This window comes from Schistocerca serialis, chromosome 3, assembly GCF_023864345.2.
Source record: "Schistocerca serialis cubense isolate TAMUIC-IGC-003099 chromosome 3, iqSchSeri2.2, whole genome shotgun sequence".
Lineage (NCBI taxonomy): Eukaryota > Metazoa > Arthropoda > Insecta > Orthoptera > Acrididae > Schistocerca > Schistocerca serialis.
This window is the reverse complement of record NC_064640.1, coordinates 45,867,470-45,891,928: the sequence shown is the minus strand read 5'-3', so window position 1 is coordinate 45,891,928 and position 24,459 is coordinate 45,867,470. Positions and strand designations below refer to the sequence as shown.

Sequence of the window (24,459 nt, the reverse complement as noted above, 5' to 3'; positions counted from 1 at the left end):
CACAGCACAACTGCCCAGTTGTGCCTTGAGAATGGCAGGGTGTGCTTCTGTCAAAATATCAGTGGTGGTCGACGACGTCACCCAGCAGCAAACCCGTAAGTTATCTGAACATTCAATTCACTGGGAAAAGTTAAGGTCTCACAATGAAATAAATAAATACACAAGAATTAAAAACTGGCGACTTGTATTTCAGGACTCAACAGCATTGACAGTTGCCTCTAACTGAAATTGTGAGGCTCCTTATGTGACTAATTCCATACTATAACACACTGTTCACAAACTTGTAAACAACTAGTTTAACTGCAGTACAAAATCAACAGTTCCTAATACCGTATTTACTCGAATCTAAGCCGCACCTGAAAAATGAGACTCGAAATAAAGGAAAAAAAAATTCCCGAATCTAAGCCGCACCTGAAATTTGCGACTCGAAATTCAAGGGGAGAGAAAAGTTTTAGGCCGCACCTCCAAATCGAAACAAAGTTGGTCCATTGTAATATGAGACACAATTTACGTCGAATGAATGACGATACAGCGACAGTAGTTTGGTTCGAGTCGTAAGCTTAGCAGTTAAGCTTTACCAGGTAGCCATTGCTATGCGTCAGGCGCTCCGTCCGTATTTATGCGAGTACCATTCCTTTTTCACATGCTCTGTCTGGTTTGAATCGATTGCTTATTTTGCTTTCATCTGATAAGTGCCGTTTTCTTTGTTATAGGTGTTCACGTCATCCTAAGCTGAAAATGCATTACTGTACTGTCATGCATTGTTTGTCGCATTCTGACAGTGCGTGTTTACGGCCCGTCGCCGCTCGCGGCACGGCTTGCTTTTGTGCGCGCTAACGCCGCTTACAATAAAAAAAAAGAGAGAGGGGAATCGTCTCATTAGCGAAACAATGGCAAGAGACTGCTATTTGTTGTTACTTACACTGCTGCTTTCTTTGATAATGATCAACAAGAACCAAATAATAGACTGCGTATTTCAGAACATGTTCTGAACGAGAGTTCTGCGAAAATTTTTCTCCGTTTGAAAATCTTTGCGGCCGCTTCTGTAGTACATCAAATTCTGCACAGAAATTAGAGTCATCTTAGATTTAAAAATCTGGTCGGTTGCCATACTTCATTTCTGACTGTATCACATTAGGCATAAGAATAATACGAATATAAACATGACACGATACGTATATTCTTCCGCGTTTGCTGTTGTCTTACTCTAGTTTCGTTGTTTATTAGGCAGGATTTAAATGAGATAGCAGCAAACGCGAAAGAATACATGGCAAAATGTTTATAATCGATTATTCTTATGGTGAAGAGAATACTGCATGTGATTCACATTTCATCAGGTTCCTATTAGCAACCAACTCTTCTCACTGGTAGGAAAAAATTCAGAACGTAGAGTTGGCCATATTGACAAACATCCTAAACAGTCTTGCCAGTCGGATTTTCGTAGTACATTGAAATTCTGCTACATTCGAAGATGAACAATACGGAATTTGTATTTACTTCGTTGGATAATGTATGAAAATGCAGTGGTCGAAACTCGGGGCGGAGAAAAAAAAAAAGCTCGTCTTCCACCTTTTTTTTTTTATTTATTTACTGACGCAGAGGTTTTGGCGAAAGTATTTATCTTTGTGCCTACAAACCATACCTGTGTAGCGCTACATATATTCGACAGCAGAAGTTATAGTTGTAGCGGCACCTACCAACATTTTTCAGAACTTCCGCTTGCTTTGCACTCGATTCTAAGCCGCAGGCGGTTTTTTGGATTACAAAAATCGGAAAAAAGTGCGGCTTAGATTCGAGTAAATACGGTAAACTTAACACTGCAAAGCACTTTATTACCCAATCACCATCTACAGTTCAATTAGCTTTCATTCCAGTCTTGACATCTGAAAGTGTCCACGGGGATTAAAGTGTTTGAGTGACATTGAAGTTTCATCTGCCCTAGGTTAGATGGCTCTGCAGCTCTGCAGACGACGAAGAAATTGAAGAAATGTATGATGAAATAAAAGAAATTATTCAGATTGTGAAGGGAGACGAAAATTTAATAGTCATGGGTGACTGGAATTCGAGAGTAGGAAATGGGAGAGAAGGAAACATAGTAGATGAATATGGATTGGGGGACAGAAATGAAAGAGGAAGCCGCCTGGTCGAATTTTGCACAGAGCACAACATAATCATAACTAACACTTGGTTTAAGAATCATGAAAGAAGGTTGTATACATGGAAGAACCCTGGAGATACTAAAAGGTATCAGATAGATTATATAATGGTAAGACAGAGATTTAGGAACCAGGTTTTAAATTGTAAGACATTTCCAGGGGCAGATGTGGACTCTGAGCACAATCTATTGGTTATGACCTGTAGATTAAAACTGAAGAAACTGCAAAAAGGTGGGAATTTAAGGAGATGGGACCTGGATAAACTAAAAGAACCAGAGGTTGTACAGAGATTCAGGGAGAGCATAAGGGAGCAATTGACAGGAATGGGGGAAATAAATACAGTGGAAGAAGAATGGGTAGCTTTGAGGGATGAAGTAGTGAAGGCAGCAGAGGATCAAGTAGGTAAAAAGATGAGGGCTAGTAGAAATCCTTGGGTAACAGAAGAAATACTGAATTTAATTGATGAAAGGAGAAAATATAAAAATGCAGTAAGTGAAACAGGCAAAAAGGAATACAAACGTCTCAAAAATGAGATCGACAGGAAGTGCAAAATGGCTAAGCAGGGATGGCTAGAGGACAAATGTAAGGATGTAGAGGCCTATCTCACTAGGGGTAAGATAGATACAGCCTACAGGAAAATTAAAGAGACCTTTGGAGATAAGAGAATGACTTGTATGAATATCAAGAGCTCAGATGGAAACCCAGTTCTAAGCAAAGAAGGGAAAGCAGAAAGGTGGAAGGAGTATATAGAGGGTCTATACAAGGGCGATGTACTTGAGGACAATATTATGGAAATGGAAGAGGATGTAGATGAAGATGAAATGGGAGATATGATACTGCGTGAAGAGTTTGACAGAGCACTGAAAGACCTGAGTCGAAACAAGGCCCCCGGAGTAGACAATATTCCGTTGGAACTACTGACGGCCGTGGGAGAGCCAGTCCTGACAAAACTCTACCATCTGGTGAGCAAGATGTATGAAACAGGCAAAATACCCTCAGACTTCAAGAAGAATATAATAATTCCAATCCCAAAGAAAGCAGGTGTTGACAGATGTGAAAAATACCGAACTATCAGCTTAATAAGTCACAGCTGCAAAATACTAACACAAATTCTTTACAGGCGAATGGAAAAACTAGTAGAAGCCAACCTCGGGGAAGATCAGTTTGGATTCCGTAGAAACACTGGAACACGTGAGGCAATACTGACCTTACGACTTATCTTAGAAGAAAGATTAAGGAAAGGCAAACCTACGTTTCTAGCATTTGTAGACTTAGAGAAAGCTTTTGACAATGTTGACTGGAATACTCTCTTTCAAATTCTAAAGGTGGCAGGGGTAAAATACAGGGAGCGAAAGGCTATTTACAATTTGTACAGAAACCAGATGGCAGTTATAAGAGTCGAGGGACATGAAAGGGAAGCAGTGGTTGGGAAGGGAGTAAGACAGGGTTGTAGCCTCTCCCCGATGTTGTTCAATCTGTATATTGAGCAAGCAGTAAAGGAAACAAAAGAAAAATTCGGAGTAGGTATTAAAATTCATGGAGAAGAAATAAAAACTTTGAGGTTCGCCGATGACATTGTAATTCTGTCAGAGACAGCAAAGGACTTGGAAGAGCAGTTGAATGGAATAGACAGTGTCTTGAAAGGAGGATATAAGATGAACATCAACAAAAGCAAAACAAGGATAATGGAATGTAGTCTAATTAAGTCGGGTGATGCTGAGGGAATTAGATTAGGAAATGATGCACTTAAAGTAGTAAAGGAGTTTTGCTATTTGGGGAGCAAAATAACTGATGATGGTCGAAGTAGAGAGGATATAAAATGTAGGCTGGCAATGGCAAGGAAAGCGTTTCTGAAGAAGAGAAATTTGTTAACATCCAGTATTGATTTAAGTGTCAGGAAGTCATTTCTGAAAGTATTCGTATGGTGTGTAGCCATGTATGGAAGTGAAACATGGACGATAAATAGTCTGGACAAGAAGAGAATAGAAGCTTTCGAAATTTGGTGCTACAGAAGAATGCTGAAGATTAGATGGGTAGATCACATAACTAATGAGGAAGTATTGAATAGGATTGGGGAGAAGAGAAGTTTGTGGCACAACTTGACCAGAAGAAGGGATCGGTTGGTAGGACATGTTCTGAGGCATCAAGGGATCACCAATTTAGTGTTGGAGGGCAGCGTGGAGGGTAAAAATCGTAGAGGGAGACCAAGAGATGAATACACTAAGCAGATTCAGAAGGATGTAGGTTGCAGTAGGTACTGGGAGATGAAAAAGCTTGCACAGGATAGAGTAGCATGGAGAGCTGCATCAAACCAGTCTCAGGACTGAAGACCACAACAACAACAACAGGTTAGATGGCAGTGATTTGAAGTATACAAACAGCCTCATACATGTTCAACGTACACAGAGTGTATTGGACCCACAGTAACACGCAAAAAATCTAGTAACTGAACAATTTATTATTCAGTGTAGTCTTCACAAAACTACTCCATCAGCAGGAATGATGCAGGATTCAGAAAATACTGTACCACAGTACAATATGATTACTAAATCATTTGCCCATAGTCCCGGAAGTCTGCTGCACCCAGTTTTTTCCTCCTTAGTGCCTGTGCTTTACAATCACACCCCAAGTGCTTCAAGAAGCACAAGAATGGAGAAACGGCTGTACTACAATAAGCAATTGCATTCCCATTATCGATTGACATATACAATGAGGGGAGGTAGTGCCTGATATGAAACTGTGTTGTCGGCTTATTTGAATTAAAATTAATATTCTAGGCAAATCAGTCCACACTGATCTAAACAATGTTCATTTTCTACAGTGTTCCTTCATGATAGACTGTAAGCAAGCTATTAAGCCTTCTGGTGCATCACTGCTACATACAAACAAAGGTCCCTAGAGATAATCATCTGTGAAAGTGCCACGTAGACTGTTTGCAGGTTTGTAAGTGCCAGCTGTCAAATGTTCTGCAAACACAATCATTTTATCAAACATGACACGACACGACGCAACACATCACAACACAACAAAACTCGTAAAAAGCTTCCACGCATCTGGTACATGATGTACTTGGTGTACCACTGGACATCCTTTATTCAGCACAATTTGATTTATCCCTGGCCTTGTGGCTTTATGACATACAACAAACAACACACAACTTAGCATGATGAGTATCTGTCTGGCAGCTGCTTTGTTGTGGAAATAAAAATTACACACTTCATCTAAGACAGATCATCTGATAGAAAATTTATTCTGTCTTGATGGTGGAGGCAGAAGTTTGCTAAATTGCCATAACAGGGTTTTTTTTTGTCTTTTATGGTCACTCACGGTCGACAACATGTATCTGACAATCACTTTTGAACCATGATTTTTCGCTGCATTTAAAACTCAATATGAAATCACAGACAGTTTATCTGGGTGAAATCTTTTTCACCAATTTGTTGGCCTGGTAGCATTGAATTTTAAGTATTTTTATATATACTGGTGCATCTCATTACTTTTAATTGTAAAGCAAATGCTATACATAAGGGAGATGGCACTAAAATTAGAGCAATTTGTACCCACATGGAGAAATAATCATACTTCATACACAAAATCAATGATACTGGAACCTCACATATCCTCCGCTAGACGACATACGATGTTTTGCACAATGCAGATACCTACTTGTAACAGTTGCGGAAAAAAGAAGAAACTGTTAAAATTATCTCTTGCTTGGCAAAATAAAAGTTATGTTTCCTTGGTGAAGTAACAAAAATTAAGACTTGTCCGAGACAGTTGTAGCCTAGAGCAACACAAGTGTTAAAAACATTTTCACAGTATTTTATTCTTTATGGTGCACTATTGAAAGATATGGAGTTCAATGATTGGAAACAGGCTCATTTAGCCTCACACCAAGTGAACATTGATGTACTGATTGACAGACTATATCTGCAATAATCTACGTTATCAGAATAAAAGATACTCTCACACTAACTGCAACTGATTACTCATGAGAACACTTTTACAACAAGTATGCAACAAACCTTTTCCTCTGGAGCTGCAAGCACACAGTAGAGAAATGGACTGTCTGTTTCAATGGACTTGCTATGGAAGTCTTTGTTGTCAGCAATACAGCTGGAAGAGTAACAACAAAACAACCACTTTTAACACAGAATCCAAAACTTCATAAGAAAACTAGAAACTACAAGTTATCATTACTCAGCAACAAATTGGCAAGATTCTCAATTCAGTACACACACAGAAAGTAAGCGGACTACAGTTAGATAAAGAAGCAATTCATGTTTCTGAAACCAATACCATTCTCACAGACCACACTCAAATTTTATAGGAGAAGCCAAATACAGCAACAAAAAACAATAAAAACTGTAGTAGTCTAAAATTTTATAGCCTGATGTAAGCAAAGGCTACTCTGGCACTTTTATACTATTAGTGTTTTATTGCACACACAATATGTTCCCATTCTCCAAAGAAGTTAGAAGCAGTTTTGTGTTGCATTAAGTAGTATTGTTAGGAAAGCTACACACAGCATTGAGAACCAAGCTATTTGAATATGTACTTGCCTCATTTCAGGAATGTCAATGTGCCTTCATTAAGAGTTTGTGATGTTCTGACTTGGCATGTTGTATTTGTATAACTGTCCTTCACCACACATCTGATTTCAGTGCAAAAACAAGATCTAAGGAAGAGGCAGGGGAAGAAAATATGAAAGCAAACTAAAATAAGAAAACCAAGACCCCAATAACACAAAAAAGAAATTTTAATACAGCTCATATTAACATTAAACAGTGGATACTGAATCTACTTTCCACAAGCTGAAGTTTCTTTTAAGTCAACATGAAAGTTTTATGTTAGTACTACTCAGGTTTCGACTAAATTCAGCTGTTCCTTTACACGTTTATTCATTTCTTCCTCCTCATTTCATAAATCAATAAATTAATAAAATCTTGTGAATGAGAAAACATCTGAGCGCTACATCTACTTCAGTACATTCCGGGGAGAAAGACCTTCCTAGAGTTTTTCTGTCACTAATTTAAGAGAGAGAGAGAGAGAGAGAGAGAGAGAGAGAGAGAGAGAGAGAGAGAGATCCTGTCAATGGAATTTGAGTGACTGATTATGTTCTTTTGTATTTTTATATTTTTTTTTACGATACAACCACATGAGCATTTCACAATGTCATATCCGGTTTGAACCAGTCACCATTCGTCTTCAAATTAAAGGCACATGCTGCAAGTGGTCTCCATTGCGTTGTCAGCAATCAATAATGACAACTCGAGGGAAACCACTTGCAGCATGTGCCTTTCGCCTGAAGATGACCACTGGCTCAGTAAAACTGGTAATGGCATTGTGAAATGTTCATGTGATTGCGTCATTAAAAAAGATAAAAAATAAAATAAGCTAATTTAAGATCAGTTGCAATATTTATCTTAGTGGAAATTGTTGTCTCCTGGTCGATCTCAAGATTATGGAGCCACATAGATTGCTTGAGGATGCACCTCCAGCCCAACAATTGCTGGCACACCAAGATAAACGACACCACAAATAACAGTGTGTATGCTGTTAACTTTTATCTTAGATGTCAGAGTCAACACTGGGGTTATAGTGCCACAGTGGAAGACTCTCCACTTGGGTTGCCTCCTCAACTTCTCCAGAATCACCAACACTGTTCCTACTCGAGAGATCTTTTAGATAGCTTGAAATCGAATGGCACACCTTTCACTGAACCACCACCTAGCACCACGATCATCAGTCATGCACTATTTCACCAAACACTATATAAACTAAAATTTTAAACAACTTTTAATTTCAGTTTGCTTTTCAGTGATACTCTATTCTTTCTGTAATACCCTTGACACCACTTCAGTAACTCAAAGTTTAGTAATTGTGAACGTCAGTGTACTGTGCATCCACATACTATCTCAGTAAGAAAACAAACATTTTGATAAAATTTTCTCAGCTTCTGGCCATGTCAAGTGGTTAAATGTTCAGTCAAGTGCTCCTTAGCCACTGCCAAGTGGTGACTGTCATGCGATTGCACCATTCCTGTATAGCGACACTGCCTTCTGTGACATCACTGTTGCTCACTTCGGTGCCATCTATGGTAATGTTTTCACTGTGTGCCCGCCACATCTACTTCAACCTCCTGATGGCTGGATCTCAAGCTGTGCTTAGCTGCAGACTGCTCTCTTTATTGAGGGCATTGACAAACTTTAATTGCAACTGCTTCTTTTATGACGCTCTCAGAGAAACTATTTGTCCATTTAACAACAGAGGTCTTGTTGAATGCAGTACTGTGTTCATTTTTCTGATCATGTCCTGCTACTGCTGATTTCTCAAAATACCATATACAGAATTGCCTCATGTCCTACTTTGCATTGCTCAATAGCACCCAAGTCAGTCTGACATAAAACTGTCCAAACCCATTAGATATTTTATATAGCCCTTGTGTTCTGGGGCCTACATCGCCCTTCAAAGGCCTTACCAGTTATAATTTTTGCTGGTGGCCTAAAGACTGAATTGATTTCTTGCCTGTTTAGGAACTGGCTAATCTTTCCTGTTACTGAGCCACAGAATGGCATAAACACTAGCTTCTTAGTGCAGAAGGCCTTCTCAATAGGCCTTCTGCTTGTGTGTCTTTGGAGACATGGTCTACAAAATCTGCTGGTGGTTGTCGCGGTTTTCACTGAATAGTTTCCGTAAATGGCTCAGTTCCTTTGTTAGGTTTTCAGCATCTGAAACGGCTTCCACTCAACGCGCCAACGTCTTCTGTGATGGGTTGTGGTAGCGGCTACTGTGCAGACACCTACTTCTATTGTAAACTTTATGTCATCATGGACATGGCTGATGTGGTCCAACTATTCTTCCATCCTTTCATATCCACGAGGCCAAACAACTAATGTACATAAAGAATTTTGTTGCCTAGCTAGCAAATGCTTGTTTTTGAGAGTTTTGCGATAGTCACTGCAGATATTTCTCATGTAACCTCGAATTTTTCAAAAAAATCTTTGAAATAATCAGTAGTACTCTTCCTTATTGGAGGAACTGGGCTAGTCTCAATGCTTGCTACTTTTTTTTATTTATGTGTAAGTAAATAACTACTCTGCAGACTGGTTATTATTGTACAGCAATCTGTCTAAAAATTTGTTTCATTTATTCACTGTAGTTCCCTTATCCCTGTCTCAACATCATGGTATTCATCTGTCTTGCGCAGATATTTTCTAATTTTTTCCCCACAAAAATTAATCAGCACACTGCTTTCATATCTATACCTATATTATTCAATGAAACCAAAAGAAATGGTACTTTCCTGTAACATCCTCTCAAAGTCATATACTGAAATTAGTTCACCATCAGCTTCAGAAAAAATATAAATATTCATTTTTTAATGTACAAACTTCAAGTCCATTACACATCAATGTGCCATTCATTAGCACAGACTTCAGTTTTCCAAGTATTTTCCCATTCCTAAGACCTCAGCATCTTTACTACGAAGTACTTAGGGACAGAGAGACTTCTTATTCTGACAGAAGCTGTTGCATAACAAATGCAAGATAGAATAAAGCCCAACTTCTGCAGGCTACTATAGCAGCCTAATTAAAAATGTTTACAAAGCCCATGTACTGAACCAACAATAAAAAAGGTTATATCCAACTAAGAAGCACTTATGTTTACAAGAATAACTTTTTCCTAATGATAATTTAACTCTTGTTTATTCAGATGTCAGCACTTAATTGGTTTGTCATCCATGGTGAACTTTTAGACAAAGAATATATTTGAAAGAGAGACACAAATATGTAAATTTAACACTTTTTATAGGATTCATTATAGTGTAGTGTCCATGCAGACTTTTGATACACTGAATTTTAATAAAATCAAATTTCCTGAGTTGTCCAGTCACCAACATATTAACAAACAAGCTAACAGCAAATTTACGATGATTACAGAACACAGCTTACAATTTGATACATTTTAAAGTGCAGTGCAGTATAGGCTAGAGTAAACAGAAAGCAACACCAGACAGTGTCAAAACATGTGAATGCTTCTGGGCAATGGGAAGTGGCTCACAAGGAGACCACATGGCAATCTGATTTTTGCAATTTTTTATATTCTTGGTACATGAAGTTCAGAACTCAAATATCAATCATCATAAGCAGTTCTATGCAACTCTCAATAACTCCTGATAAAATCAACTCTGAAGTTCTTTGCCCATCTTTAATACCCTGAAATATGGTCGATTTTTCTCAAAAGACTGCATGGCTCTGCAATAGAATGCTCACCTGTCATGTAGGGGTATTAGGTTTGATTCAAACCAGAGAATTTTTAAAGAAGTGTGCATTTTCCACTAGCATTTCTGTGAAGTGCAAGACATTATTGTACACAAAACTCCAGTTTTCATTGTAAACATTAATTCTTAGCTACCGACATTTTATTAAAGATTAAAAAACAAAACTTAAGAAACTAAAATCCTTCATCATTGTGTGTTTTACATTATGTTCATGAAACGTGAACTTTGTTTAAAATTTTACCATGAATGGGAAAATAACTTCAGCCACCCATGTGATAGATGAGCATTCTACCACAGAGCCTCACAGCCCTTTACAAAGACAATCTTGTAATGGCTTATTAAGGCAGCTTGGAAAACTTCAAAGACAATTTTCTTAAGATTCTTTTAGAGTTACACTGAAAAACTTAGGTTTCGTCAAAAAATGTGTGTGTGTATGCCTGAAAGCAATTTTTCCTGGACAATCACTGCAACTGAAGGGAGGACTGCAATGCACGACACAAACTATAGGTGAATAATATCATCTAAGAATAGCAATTTTCTGCCAAGAAGCATAATATTACTACATATTTTTTTCATTTTGCATTCTATGTTGTGAATCTCTGAAGTCCCAGAAGAACCTATGCAATACGGTTAAATCATCACAATAATCAAGTCCAAATCTTAAATCAGGGATGTTAATGAAATATAACACCTAACACTGAAAGCATGTTTTTATTAACTTCAATGTACAGAACGTACAGAGCAATTCCAGGACAGAAATAGCTGCTATTTACACAAAAACTGAATATTCCATAATACACTAACATTATAAACATAAAATTCTGAAAACTCTCCAGAAATAATAAATATTAAATAAAAAAAATAATTGCTGGTGGTAGAGTTTGAACTGGTGACATGTAGAACACCAGCCAGCAATGCTAACCACTACACCATACTGCATGCAGTACGGCTCACTGCACTATTTCCTCTCCTGGAGGAACAGCGACACACTATTCCGCAAGTCCTCACTGGAGCTGACTATAGTATCCTGGATCTAGATCTCGTCACTGATCCTCTGTATGTTAGTGCTGATGGATCCTCACTTTCTGTTTGTGTTCTCACATCCTCTTCACTAACATGAGCATCACAAGTAGTACCTCCCATCAAAACTTTGCAACTGTTGAACAGGCCCGCATTGTCCTTGAATGAGAAGTACCCATCCTATACCTGCATCCCAGGACTGTAGTAGGCTTTCATATGGAGGACATGGATGATATCTCTATGTTTTTGTCTTCTTGCTGAAGGAAAATAATCTTGATACTTCACACGTGACAACCAAGAAGCAATGGAGGATATGGTACAGCTCCAAGTAGTATTTTAGTGACTTCTCCAACAGTCCCACTTTCCACAAAGACTTTAAGATCCATACCAGTCTCTTGCAATGCATCTCACTGGCCCAACTGTGTTGCTTCTTCAGTCCTAGTAATGAGGTGTTTCAAGTAGTCTTCCTTAGTATCACCCAGTTGAAATAGGAACAGTGTATACATTGTCATTTCAGTCCCATAACTGGTGCAGAAAGAATGGTGTGAAGCATGTAGTGTCTTGCTTCAGTGTGTCGCATGTGAATGTAGCAACAGACAGTACTGTAACCCAATCTCTGTTCATCATCAATGTACATCAAAAGGATATCAGTCAAAACCTTATTAAAGTGTTCTGTGAGGCCGTTTGTGGCATGTACTTGTGTCACTTGCATTCCTTACAGTGGCTCAGATAGTGTACAGCAAATCAGTAGAGACCTGGGCAGTGATAGCTGAGTGAGATCCTGTCTAGAGTCTTCGCAAATACCAGATCACCCGATGTTGCAGCTTCGTAGAAAAACTTTTGGATAGCTGGCCGAAAATGAGATGGGATGTTGAGAAAACATTTCTGCCCCATCAGATCACAACTCCTTAAATACAACATTTATATAGTTTTCAGCAATGCTGGATCTTTCCTGTTCTGCAACAATGTCATTCAGTGCAGCAATGACAGACTTCATATATGTTTTGTTACACAGAAAAATTCCTTGAAAGGCAGTTGGCATCCTTGTGTTTGCTTCCATTTTTGTATACCTCTGTGACAGCCTTCAGTTGACACAATGGATTTTTAAAGCTAGTCAGCCAGCATTGAGAACGGTGGCCTACCACGAACGTGAGCACTTTGCCAAATAAATACGGTTCAAACTTGTTGATGACCTAAACAGATACAAAGCAATTTTTCTTGGTTGTTGAGTAGTTCTCCTTGCACTCAGAGTACTTGAGAAGCTGTACTTCAGAACTGGAGATGATGATAACACCTCCTTAACAAACGGATGATCTACCTTTCGCCCAATACCAAGTAAATTTGCCATCCCCTCGCAATAGTTCTAGACCACGTCATGCCCTTGGAAGAAATCTTACAATTCGCCAAAAGTAAGAGCACATTCCAAGAAAACTCGTCACATGCCGAGGAGTCGGAAAATCTGTAACTGCCACTATTTTCCCTGGATGAGGGCCAACACCATCACCATTAACTAGATTTCACAAGATTTTTGTTTATTGGGCAATGAGGCATTTTGTTTGAATTCAGGCAGAGGCCTGTAGTCTGAACACACAACAATACCATTGCCAGGCAGCTTAGATATCCATCAAATGTCTTCAAAAAACAACAATGTTATCCAATATATGTTCAAAGGTGGCTGGAGCATTACATAGTTCAAATTCATGAGCTCTGTCAGGAGTTACAAAGGCAGCCTTTTCACAGTCAGCCTCATCAACCTCGATTGCCAGTGGCCTACCTGCATGTCTACAGCTGAAAAATACTTTGCTCCTTCGAAGTATTCGTGATTCTAATATGACTTCAATGGGTTGACAGCTTTTTCTTCGTTTTGTTCCTTTGGTAGCAGACAGAGAAATGTTACATGCTATACTCCTTCACAAGGGCCAAATGAAAGGACCAAGGACACTGAAGTTTCAGTGATGTCATTTTGCAGCATCTTTCTTCACTTCCTCCTAGATTATCCATCATTCAGCTGGTGACACCCTATACAGGTGCTGGCTAAATGGTAGATGACCCCATAGTTATGGTGTTTTAACATGGTCTGGTCTTTTCTCCACTCAAGAATTTAAAGTATCCAAAAATTGGTGCAGAAAGGCTAACACTCACCAACATTGCTCCCCGATCAGATCATATGCTTGTAATTGTTGCTGGTATGTAAATTTCTCTTTTGAGTCTAAGTAGCTTTTTGATGAAAGCTTCACAGTTTAAGTGAACATCTAGACTGATGGCTGACTTATCTTAATGGCAGTGGGATAACATCACCATAACTGGCAAACAAATGGCCACAGTAAACTTTGTTATGTGCACTTGTTGGAATACCTTAATCTGGAGCTCTGAAATTCCACAGTCTATGACTGCTAGTGATGTCTGCAGCAAGTCTCATCAGAGAGTAACAGAATGACTACTATCTGCTAAAATGCCAAAAATTAAAGGCTGTGTTCTGTCATTGATAGTTATTGTTCCTTTCAGCTTGATGTATTTTCCTTTTATGACTTTCAGCACAGTCACTTTTGTATTGTGGAACATAAGTCTTCTTCAGCTGGCAACACTAAGCATTCAGCCTCACAGAAAAAGAAGCCAAGAGCTTCGTAGTACTTGGACAGGTTGGTCACAGAGTATGTTGTCAGTGAGATTTCCTGACATCTTTGTGATTATCATCTGTGGATGATTTTTATGTTTGGTGGTCCCACCTCCACAGCTTCCTCCAGTTTTCCAAAATGTGGCAGCTAGGCAAGTGGCTGGTACCTCCATATGGCAACAGAACTGCTAAAGCACATTGGGGACACACCTCATCCAGGGTATGGCAATGGACTTCATCTCACAGGTCCACTATAATCACCTGTAGTTGACAAGTGTTAAGAGAACTGTTGTGATGATTAACAACTGGTGACAAAGTAAGCTAACACTTCTTTCTGGGCAGCAGCATACATGTCCATGGCACCCACTGTGGAAACATTCTGGTATCTGTTGTTCTGCAGGGAGTTATACCTGACTGAGGAATTAGTTGTACTTATGTTTGTCAGATGGTCGATTATCATCTCATGGTTGTGGCATACGTATTAGTTGGTGAAGTATATTCTTTGTGGTGCATTTGACTGGTTGTGAAGATTGGTGATAAAGATCAATACAAATCTCCTTCAACATTGTTTATTACCTCCTGACATATGGAGTTGACATTCATGGCTGCTATCTCTTGCTTACTCAGTGACACAGTTCTAGCTGCCATAAAACACTTTCTCTCTTCTCTTACTGCATGGTGTTTGAGACAGGTGAGGTTGTAGGGGTCTTATACAGCTGCCATAGGGATCACATTCGAGAGTGTCATACTTTTTTCATCAGACTTCTGTTGCATTTCCTTGACGTGCTTGCACCACTTGGTCAATTCCTAAATTGTTGTGATAGTCTTTAATATGAGGACAGTTTCATACATGTCTTCTGTGACTACTGTCATCAACTGCACGGTTTTATCAGCTATCATATTCCAATTCACAATGTGGCATAGGGTCAAAAAAGTATAAATGTACATCTATCATTTCTCCATGATGTTGGGCTCTGCTTTTCAATTATTGTTCTGCTAGCTGCTTATCACCACCAAATATCAATCCAATTCAGCCTAGAATTTGTCCCAGATATCCAGCTTGTTTTCATTGTTCTTTAACAACTCCTCTAGTGTACCTGCAAGTAAAAGTGCACTTATGCCCTACATACCATTTCGTCCTACCAGTTGCATTTGGTGATTTGGCTCTCTAAGTTTTCATCTATTTTTAGGTTGCAGATATATATTTTAACGGTTTTTGTGATAATATTTACTATATAAGTGACTTATTAGTGGTTTCTTCATTCACCTCTGCCTTTCTTGTGTTGTGACCTGATATTTATGAGTGTTTCGCATCGAGCAACTTAACCTCTTACCCGTGTTTACATTCCGCGCTGACCAGTTGCAGCTGTAGCGGCGCATCGAAAGCTAAGTACTAATTAATTGTTTGTGTATAGTAGTTTATTTAGGAACTTTGGCAGTCTTCAACCGGTGTTCTTGGTGTTTTCCAGTGAAATAACTTCAGAAGAAATTTTTGCGAATTGCTTTCAGTTTCGTTACTGTCATTAGACGTTTGATTTTCTTTCTGTGTTAGTATTTTGTTATATTCTCATTTGCTGTTGATTAATACTGTCAATAATGGTAGTCACTTTCCTTGTGGAGCAAGTTTGTGATTATTGTAGTCAGTTTTTAACATCTTCTTATTGCAGTAGCGGACTTTGATAAAGTTGTTTTCTTGTTTCAATAACTGTAAAATTTTACCATGAGTGAGAAGTGTGGACTTTGCCGTAGGTTCTTGAGTAGTGGATTGCGGTGTGAGACTTGTTCGAAGGATTTTCACTGGGGGGGGGGATGCAGTGGGGAAGCCAGTGGGCATTCTGGTGAGATCCTCTCCTGGAACTGCAGGTTATGTAGCAAGAGTATAAGATCTGTGCCCTTCAGGTGCAGTTGAAAAATGCACAGGAGGAGCTAGATAGGATGAGGAGGGAAAAGGGGGTTGGGGAATATGAACTGGCTGTTGGCAAGAGATCTGCTAGGAGAAGAAGATTTTCAGATAGTTTTACTATTGATGTTTGTAATAGATTTGACCAACTGTCAGAGTCTAGTGGAGAGGAATCTCTAGTGGCTGTAGATGTAGGAAGTATGCAGCAGACCTCAGCAGTTACAGTGGCTAGGACAGTTGCAAAGTCTAAGAGAAAGAAGAAGGTTCTGCTGTTAGGTAGTTCTCATGGTAGAGGTGTAGGCCAGCAGTTGCAGGAAGTGTTGGGGAGTGAGTACCAGGTCACCAGCATTGTGAAGCCTAATGCAGGATTGGCTCAGGTGACTTAACATAGGGGGGTTATGTAGGGATTTTACAAAAGAGGATCAGGTAGTGATTGTGGGTGGGGCTGGTAATAGTATTGATAGGGATGGGAAGTATGACATAGATGGTGACCTGGAAAAGATAGACACTCAGACTGGCAACACGAATGTGCATTTCGTGGAACTGTTTCAGTGTCACGATCGGCCTCATCTTAATACAGCCATCAGGCGTAATAACATGAGACTTGGGGGTGCGCTAATGGCAGAAGGCATGAGTCACATTTCAGTGGTGTCGGTGGAGTCTATCAGCAGGACGGGTTTCACTAGACATGGCCTGCACCTCAACAGGTATGGAAAGGGGAGGTTGGCAAAGCTTATAGGTGACAGCATAGGTGGGGGTGGTGGGATCACTCATGGGAAAATTCCGGTAGTTGTGGGTGTTAGAGCTGTACCTTTTTTAGATTGAAGTCAGCTGACAGGTATTCCTGCTTAAGGGAAGTCTCTCTAACAAAGAAACCACTTTCGACAAAGCTTAGGTATCCAATTAATGAGGGAATTAGTATATTTCATCAAAACATACAAGGCATTAGAGATAAAGTTAGTGAACTACTTATAGATGTTGACTCTGAAATTATTGGTATATCTGAACACTTCTTAAATAAGGAGATAATTCAGAGGCTTCCTTTACCAGGATACAGGTTGGCTGGCAGCTTTTCTAGGAGCTCTTTGCGGTGTGGGGGAGTAGCCATGTATGTGAAAAACGGTATCCCATTTGAGTCAATTGATGTTTCAAAGTACTGCACTGAAAAGGTGTTTGAATGTTGTGCAGGTGTGGTTAAATTTAGTGGAGCTAAACTTCTTACTGTTGTTATTTATAGGTCCCCAGACTCAGATTTCACAACGTTTTTGCTAAAGCTAGAGGAGGTTCTTGGTTCACTTTATAGGAAATACAAAAAGTTAATTATATGTGGTGATTTCCATATTAATTGTATAAGTGATTGTGCAAGGAAAAGGATGCTGGTAGACCTCCTTAATTCATATAATCTTATACAAACCGTATTCTTTCCAACGAGAGTGCAAGGGAACAGTAGAACAACCATAGACAATATTTTTGTTCATTCGTCATTACTAGAAGGGCATTCTGTTAGCAAAATGGTGAATGGCCTTTCAGATCATGATGCACAAATTTTAACTCTAAAAGATTTTTGTGCTGCAATACAGGTTAAATATAGTTATCAACTTTTTAGGAAAGCTGATCCAGTTGCTGTAGAGACTTTTGTAAACCTTATCAAGGAACAAGAGTGGCAAGATGTTTACAGTGCTGATACAGTAGATGATAAATATAATGCTTTCCTCAAGACTTTTCTCGCGCTCTTTGAAAGTTGCTTTGTGTTAAAACGTTCAAAACAGGGTACTAGCACAAACAGGCAGCCTGGGTGGCTGACTAAAGCTATAAGAATATCTTGTAGAACAAAGTGGGAATTATATCAAAACGTTAGAAACAATCACAATCTAATTGCAGTAGCCCATTACAAACAGTATTGTAAGGTGCTTAAAAAAGTTATTAGGAACACAAAAAGTATGTGGTATGCAGATAGAATAGCTAAGTCTCAGGATAAAATTAAAACCATACGGTCAGTCGTAAAGGAAGTGGCTGGTCTGCAGAGACAGGTCGAGGATATAGAATCAGTGCGTAGTGGGAATGTCCGTGTTACTGATAAGTCGCATATATGTACAGTATTTAATAATCACTTTCTGAATATAGCAGGTGAACAAAATAGAAACCTAGTCCCAACAGGGAATCATATAGCGCTCGTAGAAAAAAGTGTTCCGAGACTGTTACCTGAAATGCTCCTCCATGATACTGACAAGAGGGAGATTGAGTTAATAATTAAATCACTAAAGACCAAGAACTCTCATGGACATGATGGGGTATCTAGAAGATTACTGAAGTATTGTTCTGTGTATGTTAGCCCAGTACTTATCCATATCTGTAACTTTTTCTTTAGGAGTGGTCAGTTTCCTGACCGATTAAAGTACTCGGTAGTGAAGCCACTTTATAAAAAGGGAGACAGGGATAATGTTGATAATTATAGACCTATTTCTATGCCATCGGTGTTTGCTAAAGTTATCGAGAGGGTTGTATATACAAGGTTACTGCAGCATTTAAATTCACATAATTTGCTGTCAAATGTATGGTTTGGTTTTAGAAATGGCTTAACAACTGAAAATGCTATAGTCTCTTTTCTCTGTGAGGCTTTGGACAGATTAAATAAAAGGTTGCGAACGTTAGGTGTTTTCTTTGATTTAACGAAGGCTTTTGACTGTGTTGACCACAAAATATTACTGCAGAAGTTGGAACATTATGGAGTACGGGGAGTAGCTTACAATTGGTTCGCCTCTTACTTTAAGAACAGAAAGCAGAAGGTAATTCTCCACAATATTGAGAGTGGTAATGATGTTCAGTCCCAATGGGGCACTGTTAAATGGGGCGTTCCCCAAGGATCGGTTCTGGGGCCACTGCTGTTTCTTATTTATATAAATGATATGCCTTCTAGAATTACAGGTGATTCAAAAATATTTCTGTTTGCTGATGACACCAGCTTGATAGTGAAGGATCTTGTGTGTAATATTGAAACATTATCAAATAATGTAGTTCATGAAATAAGTTCGTAGCTTGTGGAAAATAATTTGATGCTAAATCACAGTAAGACTCAGTTTTTACAGTTTCTAACTCACAATTCAACAAGAACTGATATTTTAATCAGACAGAATGGGCATGTTATAAGCGAGACGGAACAGTTCAAGTTCCTAGGCGTACGGATAGATAGTAAGCTGTTGTGGAAAGCCCATGTTCAGGATCTTGTTCAGAAACTAAATGCTGCTTTATTTACCATTAGAACAGTATCTGAAATAAGTGACAGCTCAACACGAAAAGTAGTCTACTTCGCATATTTTCATACGCTTATGTCATATGGTATTATTTTTTGGGGTAATTCTGATTCAAAAAGGGTATTTTTGGCTCAAAAACGGGCTGTTCGAGCTATGTGTGGTGTAAGTTCGAGAACCTCTTGTCGACCCCTATTCAATAGTCTGGGAATTCTGACATTGCCCACACAGTATATATTTTCTTTAATGTCATTTGCTGTTAGCAATATTAGCTTATTCCCAAGAGTTAGCAGTTTTCACTCAGTTAATACTAGGCAGAAATCAAATCTGCATGTGGAATGCACTTTCTTAACTCTTGTGCAGAAAGGATTGCAGTATTCTGCTGCATCCATTTTCAATAAGCTACCACAAGAACTCAAAAATCTTAGCAGTAGCCCAAACGCTTTTAAGTCTACACTGAAGAGTTTCCTCATGGCTCACTCCTTCTATTCTGTCGAGGAGCTCCTGGAAGAGCTAAAAAATTAAGCCAATTCCAGTGTTACATTCTTGATTTTCTTTAATTAAACTAATGATGTGTCACCTGAATATGTTTCTTATATTTCATTTTACCTGTTTCTACAATCGTGTTATAATTTCATGCACTGACTCATTCCATGACCATGGAGACTTCTCCTTAATGTGGTCCCACGGAACAATAAATAAATAAATAAATTCAGTTGGATCCTGTCAGCCACTTCATCAGGTCCTGACCATGGTCTCTGTTGAACGCTGATGGATGCTTGAGGGACAACTAACTTTTCCACTGTTTTGGAATTCACTGGTTTCCTGAAGATACAGATGTTGGGAAAAATGTTCTGTTATTCCGGTTCCTGTCCATGTACATGACAGCTTCCATGTTGCCTAATTGGAGCCAAGGTGATTGAGATACGGCCTCTACACTAAACAGTATCACATCATAACCACAATAAAGTCAAAATTTGAAAGCAGGGCTGTCAATGAAGTGTAACACTTAGCACTGGAAGCACATTTGTTATGAACAGCAATGTACAGACAGAGCCAAACTGAACTTTTGAACAGAATGTGCTGCTAATTACACAAACATCAAATATTCCAGAATACCAGAATAAACAAACATTACAAACATAAGAACTTTTTAAAACTTTCTAGAAATGAGAAATACTAAATAACAAGGAAACAATAAAACATCAAATAGAACTAGTCTCAATATTCCAGCTGGAAAAAAAAGACAAATAAAAAAATGTGCCAAAATTCATAGAAACACAAATAGGTAAAATAGAGCGAAAAATAAATTTAAATATCTGTGAGAGGCTATTCAACAGAATGGACTAGAAAAATCTTCAATGGATGTAAGAATTAACAAAATGGAAAGAGCATATGGTTTGACCAAAAATATTTACAACAAGAAATGTATATCTAGAAAAACAAAACTAAAACACTACACCACAGTGATACGACCAGAATGTTTAAATAGATCTGAATGCCTAACGATGAACTGTAGGATGGACAGACTAGAGGTACTGGAAAGAAGGATTATTAGAAAAATAATTGGTGCAATAAAAACTGCAGATCGTTGGGAAATAAGTAGTAATGAAATCTACAAAAAATAGAGAGAAAACATCTGAAGTAATGGCCAAACGAAGATTAACCTTTTTCGGACACCTCAACTGAATGGATGGACATAGACTAACAAAACAAATACTCCTATATTTCTGCAAGAAGAAATCGACAATAGCCTGGATTACAGAAGTAAGGAAAGATCTAGAAAGACAACATTAAAGAATCAGAAACAGCAGAAAGAAACTGTTTTAAAAATAAAATAATAAATTTGGAAAGCTTTCAAAGCAGAAGAAATAGAAAATCAGAAACAACATGGACAGAAGAAAGGAAGAGACTTCATGGGGAGAAAATGAGGTAATACTGGAAAAAATAGGAAACAACAAAGGAAGAAGAGGAACTGAAGTTGTTAACATGATTCTAGTTGGTCAATACGACTCTATATATATATATATATATATATATATATATATATATATATATATATATATATATATATATATATATATATATATATATATATATATAAAATTTACAAATAACTGGCGATGGTTGGGAACAGATGACCTCCATCACACCCACCAGCTATGCTAAGTGCTATGTCATATTGCATGCAGCACAGCTCATGGCAATATGCTACAATTATTACCGAAACCTTTTCCTCTGACTAATCATCATTCACAAAATGCTCATAAATACCATAATATGACAACAAGCATGCACACAAAAACTGATTGCAGTAGCTAACGTTGTGTAATGTCTGCATCAAGACAAGTGCTGAGGTGAATTGCACAAACTTCTTTCAATGATTTGATGAAAGACTAACAACTGACTGAACAACACGACTGCCTCTGAACAGGAACTGGAAATGAATGAATGTTGTTTGCTTACACTCTGGTGCTATTAACACCCAAAAGAACAATGTTCTCTACAGCTGGTTCCCTAATGCTCGAATCTTTTCACTCCATTATAAACCAAACTTAATACACTGAAGCGCCAAGGAAACTGGTTTAGGCATTCATATTCAAATACAGAGATATGTATACAGGCAGAACACGGCACTGCAGTCGGCAATGCCTATGCAAGGCGATTCACGAAGATTTGGAAATATTTTAATATATTATTCTACAAGTAAAACTAAAGCAAAAAGGTCATATAAGGATAGGTCTGCAAATGTTTAGTCACGGAGTTACAGTTAATAGAAGATTTTGTCTGGAATTTAGCAGCTTCACTAATATAAAGTCATCGCAAAACTGTGCGAGGTCACAGTAAAGCACAATTTCCATTTATTTTGTTGTTATTGATCTGGCGAATCCAATAAAACATGTTCCAGATGTGTATCTGCAGTAGTTTTCCAGAATATCCAGAGAAGCAAAGATTATCATACAAGAAAATCTATTTACTGTCCATTAAGAATGCAGAAACATTTATGTCATTGTTGGCAACAGTTTGTGAGTTGTTTCAGTCATTTCCTAACCTTGAAACGAGTTAGATCTCTGCGTTTTTCAGAGAAAGAACATAACAACAACAGTGTATTTATGTGAAACCACATAGGAACTGTTTTAGTTCGTAGCTTATTTATGAAACAGAGATGCCTTTCAAATTTATGACAGAGGAATACACCGTTAAGGTGTTTATTTATGGCCAATGTGATGGTAATTCTACAGCTGCAGTTAACGAATATTACATACATTATCCAACTCTGAGGATTCCGAATGCACAAACCATAACCATTAGCGGAGCATTTTGAATGTTAGGGGAGACAGGTTCCCAACCTAGCGTTCATAATCAGTACAAGTGTTCGATATGTGAAGATGCCGTTACTTCACATTTAAATGAACATTTTCCCAAGAAATGGATTGATCGTGATGCTACACGTATGTGGTCACCCAGATCACCTGATTTAACACCAATGGATTTTTGTGTATGGGGATGAATGAAAGACAGTGTATTATGAGGACAAAGTCAATACACGTGAGGCATTACATGCTCGCATTCATTACTTGCTCGCATTATGAATGCAATAGACAAAATTAAGAACAACCCTGTAAAACTGAAACTAGCAACAAAATCTGTTCATATACTTGCAGCTGAACGCATTGGACTCTACATTTTTGAACATTTATTGTGAATGTTACAGCTTCCTTAACACTGAGCTTTGTTTTTTTTTCCAGTTTATTGTTAATTCACATGGGCTATGGTATTATTTAAAGCAGATAATCTTCCACGTTCATACAGTTTTCATAATTTTATTAGGTCATTTTCACGTGTAAGTAAATGTCTGTTTACATTATAAATACAAGGGTTAATCAGTAGGTGTAGCTTATCGTAGGTTACTATTTAATTCTTTAATAATATTCACTAGATAGGCCCTAGCAGTTTACTGTGGGTCACTGTTTATTTTTCTTTAGTATTCACTAGATAGCACCTAGTAGGAAAAAAAGCACCAGATCTAGCTTCTACCAGACATTCATACTGTTTTTCATTGTTGAGTGTCCTTTCTGCCAACTATAGTGTGCTGTTAACCTCATGTTGCAGTAGGTTTCCTTAAGTTTCTTATAGCAAATCACATATTAGCTAGATGGATAGGGAGTGTGTCTGTTGTGTGCAGGTGCAGGAGGAATTGGCCACAGCCCTAACACAGCTGGAAGCATTGTTGGCCACAGTCAACAGGCTCCAGAGTGCCACCTTCAGGTGCAGTGGGGATGGGGTGCCTGGGGCAGCCTCAGCTGTACTAAATGTGCAGGGGGAGGGGGAGGGGGGATGTCACAGCTCTCTGTCACTGAGCCGACCTCAGGTGCAACTGAGTCGGCAGGCTCACTCACACCTCAGTGTGGGTGACGGACTGTGTCTCGAGCCTAAAGGCGAAGGCTGCATGGTGGACGCAGGCTCCTGCCAAATCCCATGCACTTTGATAATAGATTCAGTGTGCTATCTGATGATGCCCCCCACATGAACCATGGTCCTTACCATTGGTGGGGAGGCTTGCATGCCTCTGCGATACAGATAGCCATACCATAAGTGCAACCACAATGGAGGGGTATCTGTTGAGAGGCCAGACAAACGTGTTGTTCCTCAAGAGGGGCAGCAGCATTTTCAGTAGTTGCAGGGGCAACAGTCTGGATGATTGACTGACCTGGCCTTGTAAACTAACCAAAACGGCCTTGCTGTGCTGGTACAGTGAATGACTGCACAGCTGTAATTTTTCCTGAGGGCATGCAGCTCTAGGGTAAAACATTCTGGAGGTAAAGTAGTCCCCCAATTGGATCTCTGAGCAGGGACTACTCAGGACGATGACGTTATCAGGAGAAAGGAAACTGGCGTTCTATCGATCAGAGTGTGGAATGTCAGATACCTTAATCGGGCAAGTAGGTTAGAAAATTTAAAAAGGGAAATGGATAGGTTAAAGTTAGATATAGTGAGAATTAGTGAAATTCAGTAGCAGGAGGAACAAGACTTCTGGTCAGGTGAATACAGGATTATAAATACAAAATCAAATAGGGGCAATGCAGGAGTAGGTTTAAAAAAGAAAAACTGCAGGTAAGCTACTACAAACAGCATAGTGAATGCATTATTGTGGCCAAGATAGATACGAAACCCATGCCTACTGCAGAAGTACAAGTTTATATGTCAATTAGCTCCACAGATGAAGAGATTGATGA

The 24,459-nt window shown here is 38.7% G+C and overlaps 1 protein-coding gene across 5 annotated transcripts in view; it reads right to left on the bottom strand.

Moving 5' to 3' along the window:
- LOC126469697 (WD repeat-containing protein 7) overlaps positions 1-24,459 on the bottom strand; it is a 385,995-nt gene that overhangs the window by 285,167 nt on the left and 76,369 nt on the right. For all 5 annotated transcript variants that reach the window (XM_050096866.1, XM_050096868.1, XM_050096869.1 and 2 more), the window contains one exon: positions 6,182-6,272. In XM_050096866.1, coding sequence (XP_049952823.1) covers positions 6,182-6,272 — 91 coding nt within the window. The remainder of the gene's footprint in view (positions 1-6,181; positions 6,273-24,459) is intronic.